The sequence below is a fragment of the Struthio camelus genome, chromosome 7, assembly GCF_040807025.1.
Source record: "Struthio camelus isolate bStrCam1 chromosome 7, bStrCam1.hap1, whole genome shotgun sequence".
NCBI classification, from domain to species: domain Eukaryota; kingdom Metazoa; phylum Chordata; class Aves; order Struthioniformes; family Struthionidae; genus Struthio; species Struthio camelus.
Window position 1 is genome coordinate 588,044 of NC_090948.1, and position 10,878 is coordinate 598,921.

At 56.2% G+C, this 10,878-nt stretch overlaps 1 protein-coding gene across 2 annotated transcripts in view; it reads right to left on the bottom strand.

Annotated features, from left to right (window-relative positions):
- INPP5A (inositol polyphosphate-5-phosphatase A) overlaps window positions 1-9,264 on the bottom strand; it is a 261,753-nt gene extending 252,489 nt beyond the window's left edge. For both annotated transcript variants that reach the window (XM_068951378.1, XM_068951379.1), the window contains exon 1: window positions 9,145-9,264. In XM_068951378.1, coding sequence (XP_068807479.1) covers window positions 9,145-9,219 — 75 coding nt within the window. In that variant the 5' untranslated portion in view covers window positions 9,220-9,264. The remainder of the gene's footprint in view (window positions 1-9,144) is intronic.
- Between the last annotated feature and the right edge of the window lie 1,614 nt (window positions 9,265-10,878).

Here is a 10,878-nt window from a genome sequence, read left to right on the forward strand (position 1 = left end):
TCTCAATAAATGCTTTAATTTTAATAACTTCTCCTATAAAATGTTATAAGCCAAAGTGATAAAATACTAAACTTACACTATATAGGGTTGTACAAATAATCAAAATAGTAATGAAAAGAACACTTGGAATTATTACCTTATCTCATTTGAAAAAAGGCATTAAAGCAGGAACGTTTCACTTCTAATGCTCGCTCTTCCCCCTCTGATGATTACCGCGCTTAGTCTGGACCTATTCCATAACATCAAGTACTTCCCTTGAACTGTAATCAGAAAAAGACGCCTTGTAACAACCGTAACATCATCTAAAAAGGATGCTAAATCATTGATAGGCCATTCAAGCAGTGAGCAAAGGCAGAAAGTCTCGTTTTCCCGGGACCGCTTCCTGCTCTGTGCCGGAAGCAGGAACGGGCGGGCAGGCACACGCTGATCACACCAGCGCAGACGCGTTTTGGTCGCTTTCACATACTGAGGAGATCGGCTTGCAGCCGGATGACCTGCTTGCTTTAGCTTTTTTCTTTTCCGAGTTAAAATCGGAGTTCGGGGGCAGAGGAGAAGGGTAAAGCCATTGGTTGGCTAAGAGGTTGGTCTTTGGGGCGGGGGGAGAAGCCAGAGAGGAGGCAACTCTCACTGCACATCCTCGAAGCCGCCAGTCTGCCTTCCAGCGCATTTCGCTAACTCGATTTCCTCTTTCCACATCGATGCGACAGAAGCGCGTCTCAGTCAGCCCTGCTGGCGCAAAGACAAGACGTTTCGATTTTCAAGCGGTGGAGTCGCCCCTTGCACGCAGAGCAGAGGCTCACCGCATTAAGCCCGGTCTAACGACACTCAGCAGCCACAAATAAAGTTCTACTTGAAAACGCAACTGTTTTGTAACAGCGGAGGAGTTAATCTCGGCGTTAGCATGTTGTTCTGGCTCTGCCTTCAACACTCTTGCTATCCAGCATAACCCTGGGGCCCCGGGGACTTGCATTAATAAATTAGATCACTCCCCATATGCATTCGCTCCCCGCTGCAGCTGCGGCGCTCCTGTCTTAAGAGGCAGTAAACAACGCGGTCAGTGTAATCACATTTGCTTCCTCCGTAGGTTCTGGGGCAAGAGCAAGACTGCAAATGAAAAGGCTACTTTTCTTAGAAACACCCTCACTTTAAATAATAAATGAGGAATAAAGTGAGAGCTTTCAAGAAGAGACAAGTACACGTGAGACAAGAAAGGGGGAAAAAAGCATTGGAGGTAAAAGAAGAGGTTAATTGGCAGGAATTTGGGAGATATAAACACCATGAGGAAATAAATAACAGAAAAGGGAAAAAGAGAGAAAGCAGATAAAAAGGGCAGATCAGCCTTTTAGAAAAACCATGAAATCCCAGGATTTGATGGGTATGGCATGCGAAACTCCCTCTGAAGTCAAATTACGTGGAGGAAAAATTCATGATGAGGACTTTGAAACAGCAACAAAGTCTTTAAGGTTTGACCTTAGCGATAGTATTCGTGCAAACTAATAAGCTAACTAAGAGCATTCTTACTAAGGATACCTACTACTATTGTACAACTTCCCATCAAAATATCTCGGAAATTAGAGCCTCAAAGCGCCACCCTGATATATTGACTATTTGTGAAAACTCAGCAAGTTTCAAAACGCTCAATCCACTCCACCTGCTGTAAAACCACATTAACAGAAAACTTTAATTATATAATGCACTTTGCTACTACCAGTTCTTCACGTAAGCATCTGCTCTTGCTCTTAATGATAACATTCAATCACGATGAGAAGAAAGATGGCCTACAGACAATCTTCCGAGTTTCCTGCTTAAAGGGGGCTAACGACTGAACCACCTCTTCATTAAAGCGGTTTTGCTCAGAGGATTGCGAAAACGCGCCTCCTAAAAAGAAAGCCTGCACAAGTGCTTTCTAAGCACAGGACTCCAGCCCGGGGCGAAAAACCCAAAACGCAGCACGGCCCTGCGCGTTGCGGCTGGTATTACACTATTCCTGGTCCAGCCTTCTTCAGCAATTTGGACCAGCACCTCCGGACGCCCTGTGTTTACCGATGCACAGCAACGTGTCAGCGCTGCACTGCGCCGCCGCCGAGTGCCTCGACGCTGGCGGTGCTCACCGGGGCTCCGCTCCGACTCGCCCCCGGCCGCGGGGGGCTGCCGGCGCTGCGGGAGGGACGGGCGGCCGCCTTCGGCGCGAGCCGAGTCCCAAACTCCTCACGGCGCGAGGAAGCACCCGCACCGGGCGCGAGCGGCCGGCAAGGGATGGATGCCAGGAGGAGGGATGCTGTCCGACCCCGTCCGAGCTGCCGTCAGCCCTGGCGGGCACCGCGCTGTCACCGTCACCTGCCTACGGCCGGTGCCAGCTCTCCCTGAGCTACCGGGGAGGGGGGCGGCTAATGCACAAATATAGTTCCAAGTTATATGCATATTTTTGCAACGGAGCCAGGGTAGGCGCTACGGCGAGGGCAGCTCAGTCCTGCCCGCGCACGTGCCGGCAGCCCGCCCCCAGCCAGGGACCACCAGGGCCACAACGCTTGTTCCCAAGAGCGGACTGAGGATGCACGCAAACAGCGGCGGCGGTTGGGCAGACAGACGCCGTCTCGTCAGGCCACGGCTCGGCTGCGCCTCCGAACCAACAGCTGCCTCTCTATAGATAAGACTGCCTTTATTTGATATATATATATTAAAAAATGCATCATATGTATATATGTGTGTGTGTATATATATATACACATCTAAAAGTGTGATGTATTTCTATATATGGTGTTTTTATATATATAATGTAAATACATTATATATATAAAAACACTAATACTAATATATATAGAAATATAAGCGTGCGCATACACATATATATGTTTGTATGTGTATATATATATATACACACATGTATTTATGAAGTACACAGGCACTGCAAAGGATAACAAAGCAGTTTTCTCTTCCCCATCATCATGTTTGCATAGCTCAAGAAGTTTTAGATAGGGTCAAACTCTGACCTACCACAAGATTTTGCCTCCTGCAAAGGGCCTTTAGACTTGAGTAAAAGAGGGGAATCTCTCTCTCTCTCTCAAGAGAGAGCAGCACAAGCATTAAGACAGCAGCAAATATGTGAAAAACATTGATTTAAGATTACTATAGAAAACTGAGGAAACTGATGAAGGAGACAATGTCTCAGAAATCACCAGTGGTGCAAAAAAGTTGTCATCAGAGGGAAGACACCAAAATAAGCAGAAAACAAAGCATACAGAATTACATATACAGAAATGTGTGTGTGTGTGGGGGGGGGGGGGGGGGGGTTATGGTTCCAGGAACAAAAAGCACTGGAAAAGGCTTTTTGGTGGCCTCCTCAGTAATCGCTCAAGAGTGTGCATTCCTAAAAAGGAAGTTCCCAGTTCTGAGAGAGCAATTCCACAGCAGCATCGCAGAGAGCAAGCCAACAAACAAAATGAGATTTCAGGGCACAAGGCTCCGGAGGTGCCCAGGGCCGCAGAACGCCAGGCACACGCAGGGCGCTACGGAAAGAAGCCACGCAGGAGGGTTCGCGAGCCTGCAAAACCCGTCTGTCCTACGCAAGGGCTCTTTTTTCAGCTACTGGCCAGTTTTGGGGAGCAGAGCAAAAGGAGTCGTTTAATCCAAAGCATACAAATCCACTGGCGAAAGCAGCGTGGGGCCCTCCTCGCCCTCCTGCCTTTACCGCTCTTCCTCCGGCAACCCACTTTCTACTCTTCCTACCCCTTCGCCAACCGGAAAAAAAAAAGGTTTCCGTTAGCCTCTCCCTAGCAGCACGGTGCCTACGGCCACAACTGGCCCCGCTGACTACAGCCGCAATGGGCACCGCACATTTAAATGTCTCAGGGAAACATTAAAAAAAAAAACACGGCCCAGAAAAAGGAAATTTTCCTCTTCTATCCCAGAAAACACTAGAACAGCCTGACAGCAAGGATGGAGCAAGTTTCGCAGCAGTAGTATAATATATTCTGGGAAGCTGCAATGGACTCAACGTTACCTTTCGCCTGCTCTAGTAACCATGATCTGAAGCAAAGAAGGTGCCTTAACCTGAAGGTTTTTTCTCATCTGCCAGATGTTAGCCCTGATAGTTACTTAGAAAACAAAACCTAATGGAGACTGGAAAATGTACTAATTATTTGAAATACTCCACAAATTTCAAGTAACTCTTCATGGGAGGAGACGTTCTCTTTCTCAGCTAGTATCAGCTACGTTCACAGACCTCTCGTACCATAATAAAACTACACGGACTATTTCAAGCTTGCGGGTTTCAGAACACATTTGAGAAAGACTTCTACACCGCGATTACCACCCAGAAAGAGAAAAAAAAAAGACTTTTAAAAAGTGATTTTGAGAGGTATTTCTACTTCAAATTCAGTTAATAGATTTCACCTTCTAGCAGAGCTGAGGGTATCCCAAGCTCGTACTCAGATTTAAAGCAATAACCATACTCAAGAGCACACATTGGACTTGGAGCACGCGTTTCCACCCTCTCCACGGGCTATGTGAGACAGGGGGACTTTTGCCCAAGGGGGAAACGGGTGAAGGTCACCTGGGAACGCCAAAGTTTCCTGTCCTATCTTCATATTGTCTTATGGTAGCTAGTATTTGGTATAGCCATAGAAAATCCAAGTTTTACTACAAGAAAAAACAGAAAAGCAAGCACAGTAATACTACATCTGCCATTTAAAGATTTCAAGTATCAGTCTCCTAGTGCCAAACAGCAGTTCTTTTTACTAATCAAATTACATGATCTGTTTGGCTTTCACCTTTCTTCTCATCATCACACTTCCGTTCTGGCCCAAGTTTGTTTTCAGAATTAAGACCACAACTACGTCCCATTAGGAAAGACCTACATGCATCCAACGGTATAAAGAAAGAAGGAAGTGTTTTCAGAAGTACCTACCTTACTCAGGTTCATATATTCCAATTTCAGTGGAAATTGGAACAAATGAATTTCTACCTTCCAAAAGAAGTAGAAATTATGGAACTTAAGGCTAAGTCTCCTGGGCAAGTTTGAAATCTTTAGCCTAAAAAAAAAAAAAAAAACCACTAAGCCCACAGGTCTAAACAGTATGGATTGCTAAAGTTAGCTAAAACTGAAGCACAGAAAGAGGATAATTAGAAAAGTATTGTGTTAAAGGGTGAGCACTAACATGTTTTCTCCGCAGTATTTTTAACTGCGCCCAGCTAGAGATGAAGCAAATAACAGCCAAACTCCTGAGACGATAGCAGAACGTTAAGTTCCAGAGATCACCAGCTGCTTCCATCCAGCAGAACCACCAAACTTCAGACGCTCCACCATCAGCCCCAGAACTCACGGTCACACTTGCACTGATAGCGGACTGTTTGGTAACGAAAGTTTCTCCATCACATGCAGTCCCAAGTCCTATCTGATCTATCTGCCTAAGCGGAGGGAAAAAAAATACATTTGGTGGAATAGGTTTCAGGTACCTGCGTAAACTTAAGGACAGAGCTGCCTCTTGTGATTCGTGCTTATACATCTGCAGGGCTTTCTGCTGCGTGCATTGGCCAACAAGATACTGAACACAGAAGCTGAACAACCCTGCAGTGAAATTCAAACGTATTCTCTGCTGACGTACTTTCACTTGAACTGAAACACTCCCAGTCCTGGGCAAGCACCTTCCGGGCAGAGTCCCTCAGCAGTCAGCTGGATCGCTCCTGGTCCTCAGGGTCCCCTCTGAGGGGTTTTCCACGTGTCCTCCCCATGCATTTTATTGCAGGCTTCAGTACACCTTTCTCTCTGTAGTGAACAACGCCAACAACCCAGGCGCAGCCCCCGGGAAAGCAGCTCAAAAGATCTGCTAGCTCGCACAGGCCCCCAGCCATCAGCTGCTCGCACATAACTCCCATCGCTTATCCTACGGGAAAGGGGAAACCAATAGCACGACGCCATTTAACAGCAGCTGAAGAGACTGACACAGCAGATAGGGAAAACATCACGGCACGTTAGCGTAATTAAGACCCTGCGTTACTGCAGTGAAGGCAGCGCAGCGCCGGGCAGAGTCAGCCTGCGGCCGGGGGGCGGTGGGCTAGGTGCACCATCGGCAGCCAGGCGCGGAGCTCGGCCAGCGCGGCTGGAGCAAGCCGAGGCAAACCAGGAAAGCAAAGGAGGTCAGAGGGGGGAAAAGAAAAAGAGCAAAAAAAAAGGAAGAAAGGCAGAGCGAGGGAGACGGAGAGAGGGAAGCAGCAGCCCACAGGTAACCTGAACTCCACCTTCTGCCGTCAGCAGGAGTACGGGTGATAAAAACAGGAAATGTTTATACAGCCAGACAGGCGTTAAACACGCCAGTTAGCACGCCTGCACCGAGAGTTAGATGCAGTCGGGTTTGTGAGATGGGTACGCTCATCTGTCTTCATAAAAACACCTGAATATCTAAGAAACACTGTATTAACGGTTTTAACGAAGCAGCTGAACCACCTGGGGAAAGAAAGAAACCCAATCCAGGCCGTCGGAGCGGCGGAGCTGCGCCTTGGGAGGGCGTGAAGAAACACGTCACCGCTGGATGGGGACGGCTGGCAGGAGCCAAGCAGGACGTCAGGATAACCTGCTTCTGGCAGCCAGGGAGCAGCATAAACAGCAACCCTCTCTTCTTTGCAAAAGCGTAGCCAAATCAGCAAAACGACGGATCTGAGAATAAGGCTATCCCACCCGACGAGCCTGTCCACCAGACATGCCTTCAACTACTATGAAATACTGCTCTCCGCAAAAAGAGTATTTGCGCATACAGCATGTGCCAGCCACATAAACAGTGCTCGTACAAAACACATTTAAAGTGCAAATCGCCCTGCTGACACAAAGCAACGTTTGGGCTGCTTTCAAACAAATCGGAGAAAGACTCATCGCAGAGCGGCACGGGACGGCTGGCCGGCGCGCAGCAGGAGGGAGCAAAGGGCCACCCCGTCCGGACAAGAGCAGCCCCAAAACCTCCGTGCAAGCGGAGCGACGTACGACGGCCAGAGCCCGAGACCCGCACGGCCTGGCGCTGCGCCGGGGTCGAGCAAAAGCCAAATAAGATATTTATCAACAACTGAGCTTTCAAATGAGAAAAGAGGAAAGAGGAATAGAGGAACTGGAAGCGGTTTTCCAGCCGAACCAAGGTGGAACCCACCGAAGCGCGAGTCCTGGTTCGCGACCGAAATCACGTCGGGTCCCGGAAGAGGTCCTCGCTCCTCGCGCAAACAGGAGAGCCCACGACGCAAAAGCAGCCGCCGCGAGCTCACGCGCGTGGAACTCGAAGCAAAACTCACAAACCCGGCTCAGGTCATCTCAGTCACGCCTGAACTGCGTCCACACCATCCAGGAGCCGGGCTGGTCAACCGCCCGCCCCAAGTCCAACAGCAACAAACCAAAAATGTAACCGAGAAGTTCACAGCAGTCTTTCTACTCCCCACCCTGACGTGGAACATGTCCAAATAAGCCCGTTCTTCTTGCTGCAGACAAGTTATTCCCTCGCAATACTAAAAATAACTGCTGGAGAAGCAGTCACCCTTTTCGTCACGCCGGATGACAAGCCATGAACTTGCTTCGCTTTCACCAGGAATTTCAGTGAATCTAAAATACTAACTAAGAACAACCAGGCAATCGTTTATTCTCCCAGCAGAGGATTTCCCAGCGGCAGCGCTCCGAAGCGGCCGACTTCACCGGCCATGAAGAGTACGCAGAGGAGCGCCCGGGCTTAGGTGCCGTTCTGCTAGGGGCGGCAGCCGGCCGAGGTCAGCAGCAGCCCCGCGCCCGCTGTCCGCGTCCTTTCGGGGCTCTAGCAAAGGCGCCAGCAGCGCAGACCGCAGCTCCGCGCGGGAGAGCCGCTGACCGCGACGCAGTTTGGCTCCTAAGCAGGTAGCGCTCAAGCTGACGGCCCCAAGCACGTCCATGACTACGAGACGAATAACGCCCTAACGCTCCTCTTCTACGTGAAAGGACAGCGTTAAGTTCAAAAATAAATGCGGTAGCAGCTCAACAGAGCTGCTGCAACTCCTGTTTCACTACGTTCAGTGTATTATTTGACTACACGTGTGCCAGTTAAAGTGTACATTTTAGGTCAGCCCTCGAGATCATGAAAAAATAAAGCAAAACTTTGAAAACTATGGGGGGGGGGGGGTAAGAAACGCCCAGCCGCGTGCTGCGGCGCGCTTGCCGACCTGCGTGCTATCCGGGGGGCACGAAGCAGCGGCGGCGCCAGGCCACACGGCGAGAGCCCAGCAGCAGCGCGGACCCGCTCCGGCAGCTGCGCTCGGCTTCACGAGCCCCCGAACGCCCCGGCTCACGGCACGCGAAGTCCTGGTGCTGCTCGCTTCCGCGAGCGCTGTGCCGTGGGCCTCGGGGCGCCAGCCTTCACCTGCACTAGCGCGCGGGGCTGCAGGAGCCCGGCCCTCGCCGCAGCCCCTAAGCCCGGTACTTGTAAACACCTGTCCTACATCCTGCAGACCCGCAAGAAAACGTGTGTCTCTTGGCTTAAACGCTAGCGGTAGCGAGCGCTGCAGCAGTCTTACTGCCAGCTAGGAGAGAAGTGCTGCAAAGGTGTGAGCGCCCCCGCCCAAGGGGGCCCCGGGGGGGCGGGCGCCTGGCCGCGGGGCCCGCAGGAGAGCGCGGCCGCAGCCTCCCCGGGGCTCCCGCAAGCAGCCGCCGCGGATTTTAGCCCCCCCCCCCCCCGAGAAGGGCAGCGCTCAGAGTTTGCGCCCTCCTGACGCTCCGGCACCAGCCGAGACGGCGCTAGGGCGCACGAGCGGGTGCGTTTACAAACCCGGGGGCAGCGGGAGGGAGAAGCCAGCGCGCAGTCCCGGCGCTCCTCCGCGGGCAGCGGCGGACACCGGCCGGCGCAGCCCCGACGGGGCGGGCGCGGCAGCCGTCGGAAGCCCCGCGGCTCTCTTTTCTCTTCCCCTTTCCCTTTTTTTTTTCCCCCCTCCCCAATCTTTTTTCCCTTTTAAACCCGGCACAAACTGTCCCGGGGCGGCGCCGCAGCCCGGCCGGGGCGCCCCCCGCCCGCACCGGGGCCGTCGGGGGGGGGGGGCGGCGGCGCTAGGGCCGCGCGGCACCACGGAAGCGGGCGCTACCGGCGGCGGCGGGAGGCGCTCCCCGCCCGGCCCGGCCCCCCCGCGCCCCGCCGCCGCCGCGCTACTTACGTCGTCGAAGAGGGACCCGACGTTGGCCGTGACCAGCAGGACGGCGGCGCCGGCCGCGGCCCCCTTGCCCGCCATGGCGCCGGCGGGCGGGCGGAAGCGCGGCCGGGGCGGCGGGGGGCGGCGGCGGGGGGCGGCGGTGGCGGCGGGGGGCGCCTCGGCCGCCCCGCCGGGGGGGCGCGCGGGGCGCGCGGGGGGCTGCGTAGTCCGCCCGCCGCGGGGGGGCCGCGGACATCCGCGCCCGCCGAGGGGCTGCGCGGGGCGCGGCGCTCAGCGCTCCCCCGGCGCGGCCATCAGGCGGCGGCGGCGGCCGGGGCGGGGGCGGGCGGGGGCGCGGGGCCGCGGCGCATGGCCGCTGCGCGGGGCTCGGCGCTGCGGGCCGGCTCCGCGCTCCGCCGCCGCCGCTCGGGCTCTGGCGGCGCGGCGGGCGGGCAGGGCTAGGCGCTGCGCCCCGACGTCACCGCCCCGCCGCCCCGCCGCCGCCGCGCTTAAACGGGCAACGGCGCGCCCGCGGTGGGGCCCGCCCCGCCCCGCCCCGCCCCGCCCCGCCCCGACGGGCGCCCCGGCCCTGACGGCAGCTCCCGGCCCCACAGCAGCTCCCGGCCCCGACGGGCGGCCCGGCCCCACAGCAGCTCCCGGCCCCACAGCAGCTCCCGACCCCACAGCAGCTCCCGACCCCACGGCAGCTCCCGGCCCCGGCCCTGACGGCAGCTCCCGGCCCCACGGCAGCTCCCAGTCCGGACGGGCGGCCCGGCCCCACGGCGGCTCCCGACCCCACAGCAGCTCCTGGCCCCACGGCAGCTCCTGGCCCCGACGGGCGGCCCGGCCCCACGGCAGCTCCCGGCCCCACGGCAGCTCCCAGCCCCGACGGGCGGCCCGGCCCCACGGCGGCTCCCGACCCCACGGCGGCTCCCAGCCCCAACGGGCGGACCGGCCCTGGCCCTGGCCCTGATGGCAGCTCCCAGCCCCATGGCAGCTCCTGGCCCCACGGCAGCTCCTGGCCCCGACGGGCACCCCTGGCCCCACGGCAGCTCCCAGCCCCAACGGGCACTCTCAGCCCCATGGCAGCCCCCAGCCCCACAGCAGCTCCCGACCCCAACGGGCACCCCCGGCCCCACAGCAGCTCCCAGCCCCGAGGGGTGCCCCTGGCCCCGTGGCAGCTCCCAGCCCCACGGCAGCTCCCGGCCCTGAGGGGCGCCCGCTCGTGTTGAACCCTGGACGGCGTCTGTGGACGCGCGCGAGTGGACGGCGTCCCGCGCGAGCCGTCCCCGCCGACCACGCCAAGCCAGAAGCCGAGGCTGCTGAAATCGAAACAACTCGCCCCAAAACTGAAGCCCCCAAACCCGGGTGCCCAACTCGCTGGCTCTGGCAGAGGTACTTGCAGCGGGCGGTGGTAGTGGCCGCGCGGCTCCGGGGTTGAGCAGGAGCGGCGCCGCGCGCGCCCCAGCAGCAGGCTGGCGTGGCCGCCCGGACACGGAAGCGCCCCAAAACGCTCCTCCGCTTCCGAGGACCCCCTTCGCGAAAGGAGTGCTTTCCAGGACTGTGGGTGCGGACCTGGAGAAACGCTAAAGCGGCGCATGGTGAACTGCGACGGAGCGGGCTCGGGGAGGGGGTTAGCTGCGCTTCCCGGCTGGCCAGCGCCGGGAGCAGAGGGCTCCTGGGCTCGGCCAGGACAGGAGCATCCCGTGGCAGCAAACGGCCCGGGCGCCGAGCGAAGCAGCGTCTCGCGATGCTGCG